The sequence below is a fragment of the Panthera uncia genome (assembly GCF_023721935.1).
Source record: "Panthera uncia isolate 11264 chromosome B3 unlocalized genomic scaffold, Puncia_PCG_1.0 HiC_scaffold_1, whole genome shotgun sequence".
NCBI lineage: Eukaryota > Metazoa > Chordata > Mammalia > Carnivora > Felidae > Panthera > Panthera uncia.
This window is the reverse complement of record NW_026057582.1, coordinates 97,533,344-97,549,468: the sequence shown is the minus strand read 5'-3', so window position 1 is coordinate 97,549,468 and position 16,125 is coordinate 97,533,344. Positions and strand designations below refer to the sequence as shown.

At 35.7% G+C, this 16,125-nt stretch overlaps 1 protein-coding gene across 3 annotated transcripts in view; it reads right to left on the bottom strand.

The window, feature by feature from the left end:
- TCF12 (transcription factor 12) overlaps positions 1-16,125 on the bottom strand; it is a 374,877-nt gene that overhangs the window by 73,093 nt on the left and 285,659 nt on the right. For all 3 annotated transcript variants that reach the window (XM_049613680.1, XM_049613681.1, XM_049613682.1), the window contains 2 exons: positions 11,904-12,039; positions 8,127-8,179 (listed from right to left, as the gene is read on the bottom strand). In XM_049613680.1, the coding sequence (XP_049469637.1) occupies positions 8,127-8,179; positions 11,904-12,039 (189 nt within the window). The remainder of the gene's footprint in view (positions 1-8,126; positions 8,180-11,903; positions 12,040-16,125) is intronic.

Below are 16,125 nucleotides of genomic sequence, written 5' to 3'. Positions count from 1 at the left end.
CCAGAAACATAATTTCTAGAATCACACTATTTTTGAACACATAAAATGTTGGCATATTATAGATATGTTGGATTGAATACATATTACAGATATGTATTCAAATAATTAAAGAAGATAAAAGACAAAATCTTTGGGGCATCTACATGGCTCAGTCAGTTAAGTGTCTGACTCTTCATTTCGGCTCAGGCCATGATCTCACAGTTCGTGAGTTCAAGTCCCACATCAGGCTCTGCACAGATGGTGCGGAGCCTGCTTGGGATCTTCTCTCCACCCCCCTCTCTCTCTGTTCCTATGCCACTTGCGCTCTCTCTCTCTCTCTCTCTCTCTCTCTCAAAATAAACATTTAAAAAAAGACAGAAACTTTAAATGGCCAACACATTAAAATTTGTTTAAAATCTATTCAATAAAAACACAAAGGAGAAATCAGAAAGTACCTTCGGATTAGCAGTGCTTTTAAAACGCTTATAAACCTAACTAGGTACTTATCTATATAGCATACATTACAGACCTTGAAATTAGATACTATACAAGTATAGTAAGTGACTTTTCAAAGTAAAATCACTACTGGTTAAACAAAGGGAGTATCAGATATGGCAAATTTCATGTCACCAAATTACTTAGGATATAATTGTCTTCCCTAACAGAGAATGAAATCCAGAGTCCTCAACATCCTCAGTGATAAAACGTGGAATTTCTTAATTTATCCTATAGTTATCCTTTCCTATACTTGCAAAAAATAATCCTCAACTGCATTAGGTTAAAACAACAACAGTAAAACCCTTTCATGATTATACTGATGCTGAATACCTTAACATTGGGCTTAAACTCTAAAAGCATTCACAGAATTCAGCCACCACATAACCTTTAAAAATAGACAAGTTACACACACAAACATACATTGGGTCTTATCCTATGTCTGCTTTAAGTCTTAAAGATCTGAAACACCAGCAACTGAAGAGTTCAATAAACCTTAAAAGCCAACTCTGAAATTCAGATGTTCTTTCTCTTTGAAAAAATTCGGAGAGGTCAGAAAATAACAAATATCGCTGTGGTTGTACAGTCACATCAGTACAAACAACTGGATATACAGGACTTACTCACCAGTTACTTTTCCTTCTGTTTTTTGACTTTAAAATAAGATCAAAGACATTACTGGCTCCTCACAAAAATGAACATATTAAAATTATGGATTCAAAACCTATTATCTACACTGATACAATTCTGACACTGTTCTGAACAGTAGTTACTGTCCGCATAAATGGTGGCTATTTCTTATTAATGTATGAAGAAAATCTTTCAGTCAATGACCAAACTGAATATAAGTTTGGAATGGATTGTAGAACCATTCCCTTTATATACTAAGATGTTTCTGTAAAATACAAACATGTTTCTGACCTATAAAGTCAGAGAAGGAATCGGCCACTTTGGAAATTTTATATTGCAGTGACTCTCAAACAGAGACCGCTTATTTAACAGCCAGAAATAAGAAACTCTTAAGTACCTACAGTTGTTGTGTGCCCTCTAAGCTTGTCTGCCAAAGGAGCTAAGCTAATACCTATTCCAACTTAAGTTCAAGAACTGGAGGGTTCACTCATGAAGTTAAGCTGAAGCTGGTGCTGCGTGTAAATACTGTTTGTTCCAGAAGCCCTAGGACTCCTGCTAGTCTTAAAGCCCTATAATTATAATTGTCTACAATCACTCTGTTATTTTAGCTTCCTAGTGACTTGCAAAGGACACTCCCTTTGAGAGTATTCTACTTGCTGCTCATCTTGCTTGCTATTTTTGTGGATAAACTGGAGAGAACAGTTTCTCTATGATTCTAACCCCTGACCTTTTCCTAACAGGCTCAGCTCGCCAGTAATCTCTTAGATGATAGTTTTCCAAGTTACTCATTTTTGCCATTCTGTATTTATTTCTGCAGAAATATAGAAACTTGTATTTGTCCTCTCTTTCCTATTTAAAAAAAAAATCTTCCATTTAGTCACCCTCAAGATTTTATATTCTGACCTTCTCTATTTAATATTCAAACCAAGTTTTATATAGTATATACATGAAAATGCTAGATCATTGGACATGTTTTAGTGGCCTTTGTGGTTCGGGAACATGTCAGGATATCTACAGTCATCTCAAGGGCTGCCCCTGAAATTTCAAATTTACTACTAAAAATAACTCAAAATTAGCATTAATTTTTAAAAAGTCATTCCTAACAACATAAAATCCCATAAAAATTTTGGGAGAAAGAAGGCATAATTCCTGAACTACAGCCAATTACCAAATGAAAGGCTACAGAACTCTGCCTATCTGCAGCAAAACAAGAAAAGGTGGATTCTAAGCTGCTTTGATTTATCTCAGACTCCAAGTTCCTTACGGGGGTAAGAGCAAAAAAACAAAACAAAACAAAACAAATTTGATGCCTGCCTGGGGTGGTAAATACACTTTGAAAGTTTAACTAAAAAGCAAAGAAATTATGTGATAAACCATAATAGCTTTTGTGGGGAAAATATATACATACTCAAAAACAAAGGACAAAGGACAGCGTAGCATTTGATTAAGAAACAGACTGTGTCATCAGCCTACGTATGGGACTATAAGCCAGTTATATTCAAAATGAATAATGAATACATGCCATGTTCAAAAAGATATTAAAATTTGATGTTCAGAAGATGTTTTCAAATGCTACTGAACAACAACAAAACTTTAGGCAGAATTTGGGTCTAAAAAAGCCATTTGGATTTTTTTCTGGTGATAAAAATCTTGAAAGTGTCTTGCTTCTTACTTCAGAATTCTGCATCTTCTGCAGTATATTAAAAAAATTATCTATGTCTGAAAATACTAACACCAAATTAAAAAATAGATACTAAAGAACAAAGAAATTTCTTTACATCTGAGAAATGCTTCAGAGGGACATAAAGATAAAGATGTTAAACAAATGATAAAAATAGGTATAGGTTTCTGATAATTCAGAAAACAAAAATAATTAAAATTTAATAATTTAAATTAAATTAAAAAAACAAAAAATAATGAATTCTAGGTAGCAGAATTTTGTTTGTCAAAGTTTCTCTCCTTTTGAAGGTTCCTTTTCTGAAAATAAATGATCTCTAAACAACAAGAGCAGTTACAATTTACCACTCATGTCAAGCATATATATTATATATGCAAGTCTAGGTAGCATAATACTTTGTATCTTTTAGTCTAACATTTCTCTCTCCTTATGTTTTTAAACCCTTGCTTGCTTTCCAGCAAAATTTGGTAAAAATGAAATGCTAAAGTTCTTCAAATTTCAAGCTGTACTGGTAAGAACTAGAAAAAATAAAGAACCTTTATTGAATGTCTATTATATGCTGGACACGTGTTAGGCACAGGATACCTACACACTAATATTTTAGATAGGCATTATCTCCTTTTTTACAAATAGAAACTTGGTGATTTAGAAAACTTAAAAGCAAGTTATCCAAGGTTTTAAAATAAAAAGCAGCTGAGGCCAGATAAAACCCACGATCTGCTGGACTGGAAAGTCTGTGCTTTTCTACATCATCCTTTCAGATGCTGATAGGTTCCTTAAAGGAACAAAGCCAATTAAAAATAAATTTGATCAACAAAAATGTAATTGACAGAATAAACTATGGTTTAAATTTAATATACTGAACAGGATAGGATGTTTTATGAGTAAACCAAGATATGTAATATGTTTTAACATTCATAATAAACAGAAAATGGTCTTTGATATTAAATTAGATAGTAATCTTGGCTTTATGTGTGATCTTGGGCAAGTTACTTAATATCTGAGCCTCAATTTCCTCATTTTTAAGACGAGTGTATTTAGTTATCTTAAAGAGGTGTGGTGCAAAGATTAAAGATTAAGATAATACAGATAATGGTTAACATAGATCCTCATACATGTAAGTCCTGCACCTCTAACAGAGTGAGGCTGTAAGGGATGTTAACAAATACACGACAAATGTTTCAATTTTTAACAAATACACGACAAATGTTTCAATTTTTTTTCAAAAATTACTAGGATAAAACCACAACTGCCCCCTACCACTATCCAGTTCTTCACAATCTCCTTAAATGTTGTATCTTAGTACAAATCTGATACAGATAAAAAACAACTGGTATACACATAAGAACAAAGTTGGGGGGCTAAGAGAATGGGAGAGGAGGTTCAGGAGCCCTAAAAAAGGAGGAAAACACCCCACAAAGTCAAAGTCCCATGCCTTCTGAAAGTCTCCCAGATAAACCTTAACAATCACAAATGCCACCTATTATTTATCAGCCAGGATACTTTAGGACTTTATCTAGCATAGACTGTTATGACAGTTTATACCTTTTCATATCAGAACTGATTTTATATGTTCCCCAGTCCTCCTCTGGAGTGGGAAAGTGGGTCTGCAAGAGGACAAGTTGTATTTGGTATAGAATACAGTAATGCTGTACTTCTAGATGTGTCCTGAGCATGTGTTTATTTTTTTTAGGTCTATGCCTTTTACCTGTCTGTTCATTCTCCCTCCTAACAGAAGAATTGCTACTCATCTTTCCAAACACAGCTCAAATGTCAACTCATGAAGCCATCAGTGCTTCCCAAGGTAGGGTTCATTCTACTTACCCTATGTTTCCAGAGTCTTTGGTATACAGCTTTACTTGCCTCACTGCAATATAATTAATCACTGAATGCTTGTATCTCATACTATATGGGAAGTTCCCTGAAGGTAATGATGGTGTGTGTCTATGTTAGACTTTTCAATATCTAAGCATCATTCTAATGTTACTGTTACAGGTCTACTTTGTCCAATATTTCAACCTATGTAGAAAAGCAAGTGGAAAATTTAATGTGCTTAAGGACATCTCTTTATTATTTTTTTATCAGTGGGAAGAAAACTATGCCCACTGTGCTTTCTGATTATGTATTGGGTACATCAGTTTTAGAACCATAAGTACTTAGCATTTTTACACCTGAAAGGAACTTCAGATTTCCCACTTCAGATTTTCTAAGGACTGACAAGTCCAGGGTCATACAAATAATCACTAACTGAGCCAGCACATTTGAGCAGATCATTCTCTTAACCTTACTAATCATGCTGCTTTAATGTTGCCAACAAACACTTACTGGATCTTAATCCACAGACAGGAATTACCATTCAGTTGTTATGCAGAGAGGAATACAAGAGCTGAGGTTTGTGCTTATGAAACCTAAAATTGTATCATGGTTCACAAAAAGAAAAGGCCAATGCTCTGTGGTCAACTGTATAGATTATTAATGTTTTGCATGTTAAGTAACGCTGCCTCTGGTTTTCTGCAGCAGTATGAGCAGTACAATATTAACCTAGCTCTTCTACTGTTTCTTTAGTAAAAAGGTAACATGTATTTTAAAGATGATTAAAGATATTTTGGATAAACAGCAAACTGTGAAATCTGAGATGTTACTGTCAAGTTTCTAGTTTGGTTTAGTAAGTATAATATTCAAATGATCATGAAATAAAATATACACAGTCCACTTTCATTTTTATACCTTTTTACAATGTACATTAAGGTCTATAAATTACATTTATTTCAATAAAAGGATTCCAATAGAAAACTGTAACTTTAAATTCCCATTTTCTTTAGATACCGAAAAGGTAAATAGTGTAACCATAAGTATTCCCAAAAGTTTATTATTTTGGGAATATTTATCAAAGTATCTTAAAAAATTTTTTTTAAATGTTTATTTATTTTTGAGTGAGAGAGACAGAGAGAGAGACAGTATGTGAGCAGGGGAGGGGCAGAAGAGAGAGGCAGACACAGAATCTGAAGCAGGTTCCAGGCTCTGAGCTGTCAGCACAGAGCTTGACATGGGGCCTGAACTCAGAATCGTGAGATCATGACCTGAGCCGAAGTCGAGTGCTCAACCGACTGAGCCCCAAGGTATCTATTTTTAAAGTTAAAAAAAAAATTCTCTTTAAAAAACTTAAGATTTCAACATAGCATTTAATTTAAAATATACTTTCATTAATTAAAATGCATTTATTCTTTATATATGCTTAATGACATTCAAAATGTTTAAATACTATTTTCATCATGGTTTCTGAGTAGTGTGTATTTGATGCTGATATTAAATATAGAATTGAAAACACTGAATTCTATTCTGTTCTGTACAAATATCTAATAAATCCTGAGTAAGGTAATTGGTAACACACTACATACTTAGGCCTGGCTTGTAAAATTTTCTAATGGTTCTCAAAGAAATTACAGTTCAGAATTCAGTGGCTTTCCCCTTCTCTGTGGCTGGTCCTGACACATGAAACAATACAGAGAACTACCTCCAAGTAGTGACCGCTGTTATGATTAGGACTGGAAGGAATTCCCGTTACCTCCAGTGTCTATTCTTTTTCCAGACTGCTCTAGTTTGCCCTTTTGTTTTAAACATGAAAAAACTATGAAACACTGAAAATATACTGTTTCTTAATATCAGTGTTAGGCTAAGAAGAAATGAGATGAATTTTTCATTTCCAAACCTTGTATTTTTTTTCACCTGTGTAGTCCTGGTAAATATTAATATGTAATTTAATTTTTATTACTTTCATAGAATTATGCCAATAAATTACAAGAAAATTGCACAGTTACATGTTTTAGCAGTTCTGTCAGTTTTAAATATGATTTCTGTTAATCTAGCAGAAATCATCTGTTATACTGTTGAACCACCTACCCCTCCACAGCATACAACTGTTAAAATGTAAATTGCCCAACTATTTTTAGCTGTTGTTGAAAAAAAATTCCTGTCTTCGGGAATAATGATTTGAGGCATTGTGTTCATTTTGTTTATCAAGCAGCTATTCAGCCTCTAGTGGGCCCAAGTGCTTATGCAAGCAAAAGCTTTTAAGAATGCCTGCAGCTGCAATCCAACCTTCCAGGTAGGCTGCAGGTTCAGAGCACAGCTGCCCTAGGCTGCATAAAACTCAGTCCATCTGGAACTGAGTTTCAAAGAGGATTTCAAATCTGAGTTTTCATGTATCACACGGAAGAGAAGGCAGGGGGAAGAACACAGGAAAGAAGGAAGGCAAACAACCAAAAAGATGATATCTCTACTTCAGCCTTAATAAAAAATAAAGCTCAGACCCATGCTGCTCCTTCTAGATTACTACTTGCCAAGCCGGATATTCCATTCAGTGTATACTTCGATGAGCTGTGACTCATCCAGCAGCACCTGCGCCCATGTGTTAAGTACTGCCAAATAAAAGCCCAACATCCATTTACACAACAAAGAGATGTACCCTACAAGGCATGGGGCCTCAGTCCAAAAGCCCCACTCCCCATTTGTTCAAAGCAAAGGGAGAGAGGAAAAAGATTTCCCTTCTCACACCAGAGATTTTTAAATGTAGGTGGATTTATGATGTAGGTTCATTTACAAATACTTTCACTCTTTAGAAGAATAAAATATATTTAATAGCACAAACACCCCTACAGTATTAGATTATCACGGCCATTAATGACTGTTCACCAAACCTTTCCAACCTCCTTCATGCAAGCTCTTTATTCTCAAAGGATACATGTTTTGAGCAAAGAGGGATCAACAAACTAGTTGCTTGAAAGCTTTCCTGATGCTAGGCTGAAGTTAGGAAAGGCTTAATGAAGGCTTTAAAATCCACAAGGGCTTCACAATGAACATCTGACTCGGTGATTTATGCATATTAATAACTTCAGTCCTACTGAGGCAAGCTGAGCCGAACATGTCCTCCGAATCTTAATGTCTTTAGCTCCACTGGGATTATTACAAATGTAAATTTCTAAGATTCTCAGCTATTAATCTCTGTCTGTCCTCCTGTTCAGCAACATAATGACTAATTAAACATCAAAAGACCTGTACAGGAGATCTTCTTTGACAGCTACCGGCCCAGTCCTCTTCCCAAGAGGGGAATTCAAATGACAGGGACATGGAGTAACAGCATATGAGTAAGCTACAAATTACTGCAGAGAAATCTAAAAACCTAACATTAAATGTGGATTTATCTCAATCAATGATTCTGTTGAACAGTGAACAGTTACTATGCGAAGTGTGCCTGCTGACACCAATCAAATAATCCTTACAGCCAGCAAATACTGAATAGCTGAAATCAGTTGTTTACCACAAAGTCAAAAAAATGGGTACTTACTGAAGAAGGCAAACCAGGAGGCACCTTTCTGACTTTCTTTGCTTGCAAAGGATCTGCATATGGAAAACAATGTATTTCATCAGCATTTATATTAGAAAACATCAGACTTCAGGTGAATAGGAAAGAGTTTTCCCTTCTAGCGCTTTTCTGGCTTTCCAATATTTAGGAATAAGCAAGGGAATATAAAGATGAGGGCTTCATTCTTTCTAACTGGTTCCTGGGCAAAACAATTCTCCTAATGAAGTGATATATTCTGAAACACATATCCCATAAGCTTAGGAAGATGAAAGCAAACAAAGCAAAACAGGAAAGAAAATAACAAACCAATAAGCATGTGTGAGGGAAGGGAATTAACATTTCTTAGGTACCCATTTAGGTGCCAGGCTCCACACTAGGCACTGTCATTTGCAGAGGGGCATCTGGTATAACAGGTCACTTTAATAGTAAAACTGTTTAACAAATTTAGTATCCACAACACATTAAGAGTTAGGTTTAAAAGCATAGTCAACAGCCTGAAAGTTAATGCTATGCTACAACTATGTTAAAAATTTGAAATAAAATTTAATAAATGAAAAATTATGGTTGAAATTATGTCAGAGAAATGCTACATAAACTATTACATACAGGCACTGTCATATACAATGTCATCCAGGATTCTGTAAGAATATCCACTGTTTGACAATGTGTGGTTGCAGCCCCTGGGTGGCCCAGTGGGTTAAGCCTCCGACTTTGGCTCAGGTCATGATCTTGCAGTTTGTGAGTTTGAGCCCCAGGTCCAACTCTGCACTGACAGCGCTGAGCCTGGAGTCTGATTCAGATTCTGTGTCTCCCTCTCTCTCAGCCCCTCCCCTGCTTGCACTGTTTCTCTCTCCCCTTCCCTCTCAAAAATAAATAAGCATTAAAAAAAAACCCCACAGTGTGTGGTTGAAACTTCAAATTCAGCACTGATTATTGTGTCATTTATCTTGGATGGATGTTTCTTTATAAGACTTAAATAATTTATTGATATAAATTAGAAAATGAGTATTTTCAGATACCCAACCAGCCTCACTTGGTATTTCGATTTTACTCATCTGTAAAACTTAAGATTTAAAACTTGTCCATCTTATTTACTGTAAAAAAAGGTGGTAAGTACAGTTTTCCAATCTTACACAAATAATGGATGAAACTCAGGATTTTTCAGAAGCGTTCACTATTAACAAGGCTGATGTAAAGTATACTATTTTTGCAAACTGTAAAAATGAGAATTAAACATGCATGATATTTTCCTGGGTCATAAATGATACGACATAATAAGACACACGGTTGTTTAAGAAAGAATGAAATTCATTTAAATTAGGGCTGGGAATCTTTACAGTGACTATTCCAGGAAGCTGCAAAGCTAAGAAAGCAACTTTATAAGCATGTGTAGCATGTGGAAAAAATTTATACAATACAAAGGGGGGGAAAGCATTCATTACCATCTAAGTCCCTACACCAAGAGGCAGCCTATATTTCCTTGAAACAAAAGTGCCAAAGATAAACAACATCTGGCACACTCTGTATTTATAAAACTTAGAAGCAAATTTTTTTGTTCTTTGTGAGGCTTTTCTAGAACCCAACTCTTTACAACTAATAAAAACAGCATCCCTTGAGCAAAACTCATACTCCATGCCGAGAGAGTCAACTGAACCGCTCCTGTCAGTGGGGAGCTCATCAATCTATTTTGGATTAATTACCACCAGAAGATGTTGCTATTTAGTTTAGGACAGTTTTTTCTTCCAATGTGAATATAAATTTTTCTTTTATATTTTTATCTCACCATTGGCTGTCACTACACAATTACTTGTATAATGTCGTATTTAAAATCATGAGTTCGGGATTCATAGTTCACTTCTGAGGGGTTGCAAACTGTAACAGTTAAGAGAGTAAGCTGGCTGGATTCAAATTTCAGCTGCACCATACAGCAGCTATGTGAACGTGGGCAAGTTACTTTTACCCTCTTTGAGCTTCAGCTGCTAAGATGTGAAAAGGGAATACCACCTTTTAGAGTTATTGTAATAAAGATAATACGTGAAAGATGTTCAGGACAGTGTGTAACAGACAGTGACAATAAATTTTAGCCGTTATGATTAGTTTATATTAAATTCTGTGGCAAAGTGTTTATAAATTAAATAGCTAGATGCTGTTTTGCAAAATGTTGATTTCCTAAAGCATCTAACTAGCTTGAGAAGATGCTGAGGTGGGTGTAGATGACCTCTGAAGTCCTTTCAACTCTGAGATTTTAGGAATAACTGCAACGCCAAGAAAGAGTGGCTGAGTGAGAAGTAACAATGAAGAATGGAATGATAATAATGATAAATGTTATTCATATAGGAAATGAGTGGGCCTCCCTGGGTACCGAGCCTCAGCTCAGTTGCTTAGCTTCCTGAACTTTTAGTAATAGTATATTGGTCCATATTAGTGCTTTTTGTTATAGTATGTGCTTACATAACATACTAACAAGATATTTCTCGAGAGTGACACTGACACATCTAGACTCATGAATGTTCCTACCCTAACTCATTTGATAGGAAACAAAAGTCATAAAGATGGAGGAAAGATGCTTTACAATTTATCATTTCTTTAGTAACAAACAGTATACTGGTCTAAATCATCTGGGCTTACTTCATCAATACATATACTAAATCACCCATAATGCTGAGAGGGGGGCACATCTAGTCAGAGCTCTCTATTCCAAACATGACCATCTTTGCCCTTTTATACCCTCAAGCATACTCTAGACCCAGGGACTAGGGCTACTGCACAAAACTCTAGGTTTGACAGAAGGTAGATACATGAATTGAAAGCAGTCAACAAGTATTTGTGGAATAAATAACTATGGCATAGTTTCTTTTAGTGGGCTATATTTATTTCAAAAGCTGCCATATCTTTGATTATAAACAGCCTGTACAACTTCAATTTTCTTGTACAAAGGATTCCCTGGTAGGAATCACCAAAAATACCCACATTTAAACACTGCTTGGATAAGGTGTTAAGAGTATACCTGAGGCTTGCTGCAGCAGCAACACAAAACAGACTGGCCTGGTTAGGCTATGTACAAGACATAAAGAAGGGAGCTAAAGAAAATGAGAGTTCAAAATTTAATAGGTGCAGAGTTTCCTATTGAGGTGATGTTTTGAAAGGAGAGCGAGATGACAGCTGCACAGCACTATGAATGTACTAAATATCATTGAATTGTGAATTTTAATATGATTGATTTTATCTCAACTTTTAAAAAATTGGGGAGTAGAAGCAACTAATATGCAAAAAATATTGGACGTGGAGTCAGAAAATCTTAATTTTATCCTGGGGAAACCACCTACTAATTATATGAATGTGTCCTCCTGAGCCTCAGTTTATGTTAAATCTAGTATTACATCTACTGACTAGCAGGTCTGTTATACTAATGAGATGAGAAAGTATATAAAACCACTTTGTAAACTGTTCAGCATTATTATCAATCTTAGTAAAAAATAAGGTGTTAATATTAGCACATAACATTTTTATTATAATAGGAAAAACCAGTCCCATTTTCACTATTTAGTTCCTCTTATGGTGACCAAACAAGAGTACTAAATTGATTTTTTATTAAGTATCTAACAGATACATCATTTTATGCAAATAATCTCTACTATCAACATGATACCTAAGAAACCAAATTTCTTCTAAATAAAAGTACAGCCAGAAGTAAAGACTAAGGGGTTAAAAAAAAAAATCATTTGTTAAGACAGGGTTTGTTGTACAACGCACGCTTACCAAGTGCTGCAGAGTCATGGAGTGGTCTTCTCCTGGAACTTGTAGCAGAGAACGAGTAGTATGGTGTTCCAGGTTTTCCTGAAGAAGACAGCTGTGCTGGGCTTCCAAGCCCTAGATCTTGTCTCAGGAGACTAGACTATAAAACAAAGCCAAGGAAACAAGTTATTTTCCCACTGATACCAACTCAAATGGGAAAATGTCACCACTTCTGAGTTATTCAGATGGTTATTCAGAGGATGCTAATGCCTTCAACAATGCCTTGAATTAGATGCATCTAATAAATATTTGAACGATGGTTTATTAGAACATTGGCTTAAACCTATATTTCCTCGGGGCGTGTGGAGTGGCTCAGTCAGTTAAGCATCCAACCTCGGCTCAGGTCATGATCTCACGGTTTGTGAGTCTGATCCCTGCATCCAGCTCTGCGCCGAAAGCTCCAAGCCTGCTTCGGATTCTGTCTCCCTCTCTCTCTCTGCACCTCCCCTGCTCTCTCTCTTTCAAAAATAAACATTAAAAAAATAAACTTACATGTTCTCTCTTTCCTCATCCTCACGTTACCTAATTCCTAGTAATTATGTAGATCTAAACAATCTTAAGGTTGAAACACACTTTAGTTACTATGTGGTTTCACCCTTTAATCATCAAGAAGACTTCTGAAAAATGACCACCAAGTCTTTGCTTGAATGCTTTCATGACCATACAAGGCAGTCAATTCTGTTCTTTCTTCTTTTTTTTCTTTTAGGATAGTTTTCATTGTTTGAAGACTGCCAATATTTTCAGGACAAGCCATTCCTGTGTCCTTCAACTGTGCTTCATGACATGGGGGTTTGAATGTAATCCTCATCATCTCTGACATAAGACCTCTGGATTTATCTTCAGTTTGTCAAAGTGTCTTGTAAAATGGAATGGACGACAATGCCCCAGATGTGACCTGATTAGTGCAGAGTCATTTTCAACACTACATTTAAACAACCCATTTGTGCTAGCTCATATTAAGAGGTTAGGAGTGATCACACGCTGTTACTCTTTATTGCATATGTTGCTATTAAGTCTTGTCCCTCCAATGGTTACCTTTTTCAGTTGTTTTTTTTAGTTCCAAGTACAACAGTTAACATTTACCTGATCAAATTAATCTCGTTATATTTTATCATTTCTATCTGTTTTAGATTCTGAGTCTGTTAACCAATGCATTTGCTAGCCTTTTTAGTACTGGGGCATAAAAAATGGGACCAAAAGAAGACATGAGGATGACAAGCCCGAGGAGATCCCTAAGGTATGCTACAATGGCATGAAACTTTATCAAGTGCTTCACTGAAACCCAGAGATTCAGCAGCCCTGACCTACTAAACCAGTGACCCTATCATAAAGCAAATGAAGTTAACTTGGCAGAATTTGGTTCCAAGCCTTCTGGTAGCTGAGGGGAAAAGATTTCAACTGGAAAAGGTGCTGGATACAGTTGAGCGGATGCTCTCATGTGAAAAGGGCTATTGATTCCTCTGATACATATACTACTCTCCTACCCCATATTTAATACCTGCCATGACCATACTCATGAATATCAGAAAGGTACTAACAAATAAACCTCCGCTCTGGTCAGAAAGAATCAGTAGAACTTTGTAATAGAAGTCATCAGTAGCCCAGTTTCTGCCTCTATTCTAATAATCAAGAAAAACTCTCTTTTCAGTTTATCACGCTATTTAATGATTTTAAATAACTTGTGTTTCAGCTTTAAAAAGGCACAAATTCATATAACATAAAGATAACCACTGCAAAGTTTCCAACTAGTGATATCTGGTATATTCATTATATGACCATCACCATCTAGTTCCAGAACATTTTTATCACCTCCAAAGGAAACCCTGTACCCATTAAACAGTTACTTCCATTCCTCTAGCCTCTGCAACCACTAATCTGCTGTCTCTATGAATTTCCCTATTCTGAGTATTTCATATAACTGGAATCATATGTGACCTTTTGTGTCTGGCTTCTCTCACTTCACACGTTTTTGAAGTGTATCCACGTTGTAGTTTGTATCAGTATTTCATTCCTTTGTAGGGCTGAATAATATTCCATTGTATAGACATACTATAATTTGTTTATTCATTTATTCACTAATGGGACACATTGGTTGTTTCTCGCTTTGGACTACTGTGAATAGTGTTGCTATGAACATGTGTGTATGGGCATTTATTTGAATACTTGTTTTCAATTCTTTTGGGTAATATTTAGGAGTGGAAATGCTGAGTCATATGGCAATTCTATCTTTAACTCTTTGAGGAACTGGCAAACTGTTTTCCACAATGGCTGGGCCATTTTACATTCCCACCAGCAATGTATGAGGATTCCAATCACATCCTTATCAACACTTCTTACTAGTTTTTTGTTTTTAATTGTAGCCATACTAGTATGGACTAGTATCTTATTGTGGTTTTGACTACCATTTCCCGAATGATTAATGATGTTGGGTATCTCTTCATGGGCCTGATGGCCCTTTGTATTGTCTTCTTTAGAAAAACATCTATTCAAGCCCTTTGACCATTTTTAAATTGGGTTGTGTTCCTACTGTTATATTGTAAGAGTTCTTATACACCGGGGCACCTGGGTGGCTCAGTTAAGCAAGCAACTCTTGATTTTGGCTCAGGTCATGATCTCACAGTTCGTGAGATCAAGCCCCGTGTTGGGGTCTGTGCTGACAGTGCAGAACCTGCTTGGAATTCTCTTTTTCCCTCCCCTGCTCATGCACGTGTGCTCTCTCTCTCAAAATAAATAAACATTAAAAGAAAAGAGTTCTTATACATTATGTTTTGAATACTAGACACCTACCAGACACATGATTTGCATGTCCCATTTTGTAGGCTGTCTTTTTACCTCTTAATGTCCAAGTTTTTAATTTTGATGAAGTTTAATTTATCTTAATTTTTTTCTTTTGTCATGCTTTTGACGTCACATCTAAGAATCTAATGCCAAATTCAAGATAGTGAAGATTTAACCCTATATTTTTTTCTAAGAGTATATAGTTTCAGCTCACACCTAGATCACTGATCCATTTTGGGTTAATTTTTGTATATGGTTGGTAGAAGGTAGAGGTCCAACTTCATTCTTTTGAATGTGGATATCCAGTTGTGTTAGTACCATCTGTTGAAAAAAGTAATATTTCCTTATTCAGTGGTCTTGGCATCCTTTGCTGAAAATCAATTGCTTATAGATATTTGGGTTTATTTCTGGACTCTCAATTCTATCTCATTTGTCTGTATGTCCACCTTGTACCAGTTCTATACTGTAGCTTTGTAGTAAGTTTTGAAAATGAAAAGTGTGTGTACTCTAACTTTATTCTTCTTTTTTAATACTGTTTTCACTATTTGGGGTTCTTTGAAATTATACAGAAAATTTCAGGATCAACTTTTCCATTTCTGCAAAAAGATGCCACTGGAATTGTGATAGGGGCTGCACTGAATCTGAAGATTGCTTTGGGGAGTTTTGCCATCTTAACAACATTAAGTTTTCTGACTGATGAACACTGAATCTGTAATTTCGGTCTTCTGTAATTTCTTTTAGCAATGCTTTGTAGTTTCCAGTATATATGTCTGACACTTTGTAGTTAAATTTATTCCTAGGTAGCTTTATAAGAAGTTTATTTGAGAGAGAGAAAGTGTGGGGCTTGAACTCATGAACTGTGAGCTGAACTGTTCGGCTTGAACTGTGAGCCAAAATCAAGGGTCAGATGCTAAACCCAATGAGCCACCCAGGAGCCCCTATTCCTAGGTATTTTATTCTTTTGGATGCTAAATGGAGTTGGTGGCTTAATTTTATTTTTGGTTTGTTGATTATTAGTGTACAGAAGTACAACTAGTTTTTGATCTTGAATCTTGCAACTATAGTAGATTTGTTTATTAGCTCAAATAGCTTTACGGTGGATTCTGTATATATAAGATCATACCATCTGCAAAAAGGGAAAATTTTATATCCTTCCTTCCACTTTACTTTTTTCATTCCATGAAAGAATGAAAATAAGGTGAATGACATTTCATATTCTGTTTTCTGGGCACAAACTCTTTATCCTAAGTAAGAAGACCTTGTTTGCCCTGCATCTAAGCTGAATTACAACTCCCAAAGGCTATTGGATGTTAGAAATTGGAAAGAGAATGGACAGGCCCCTAGAGAGAGGGTTGACAATTAAAGGCTAAATCCAAAAAGGAGTGTGACAGATTCAAACTGTATTAAT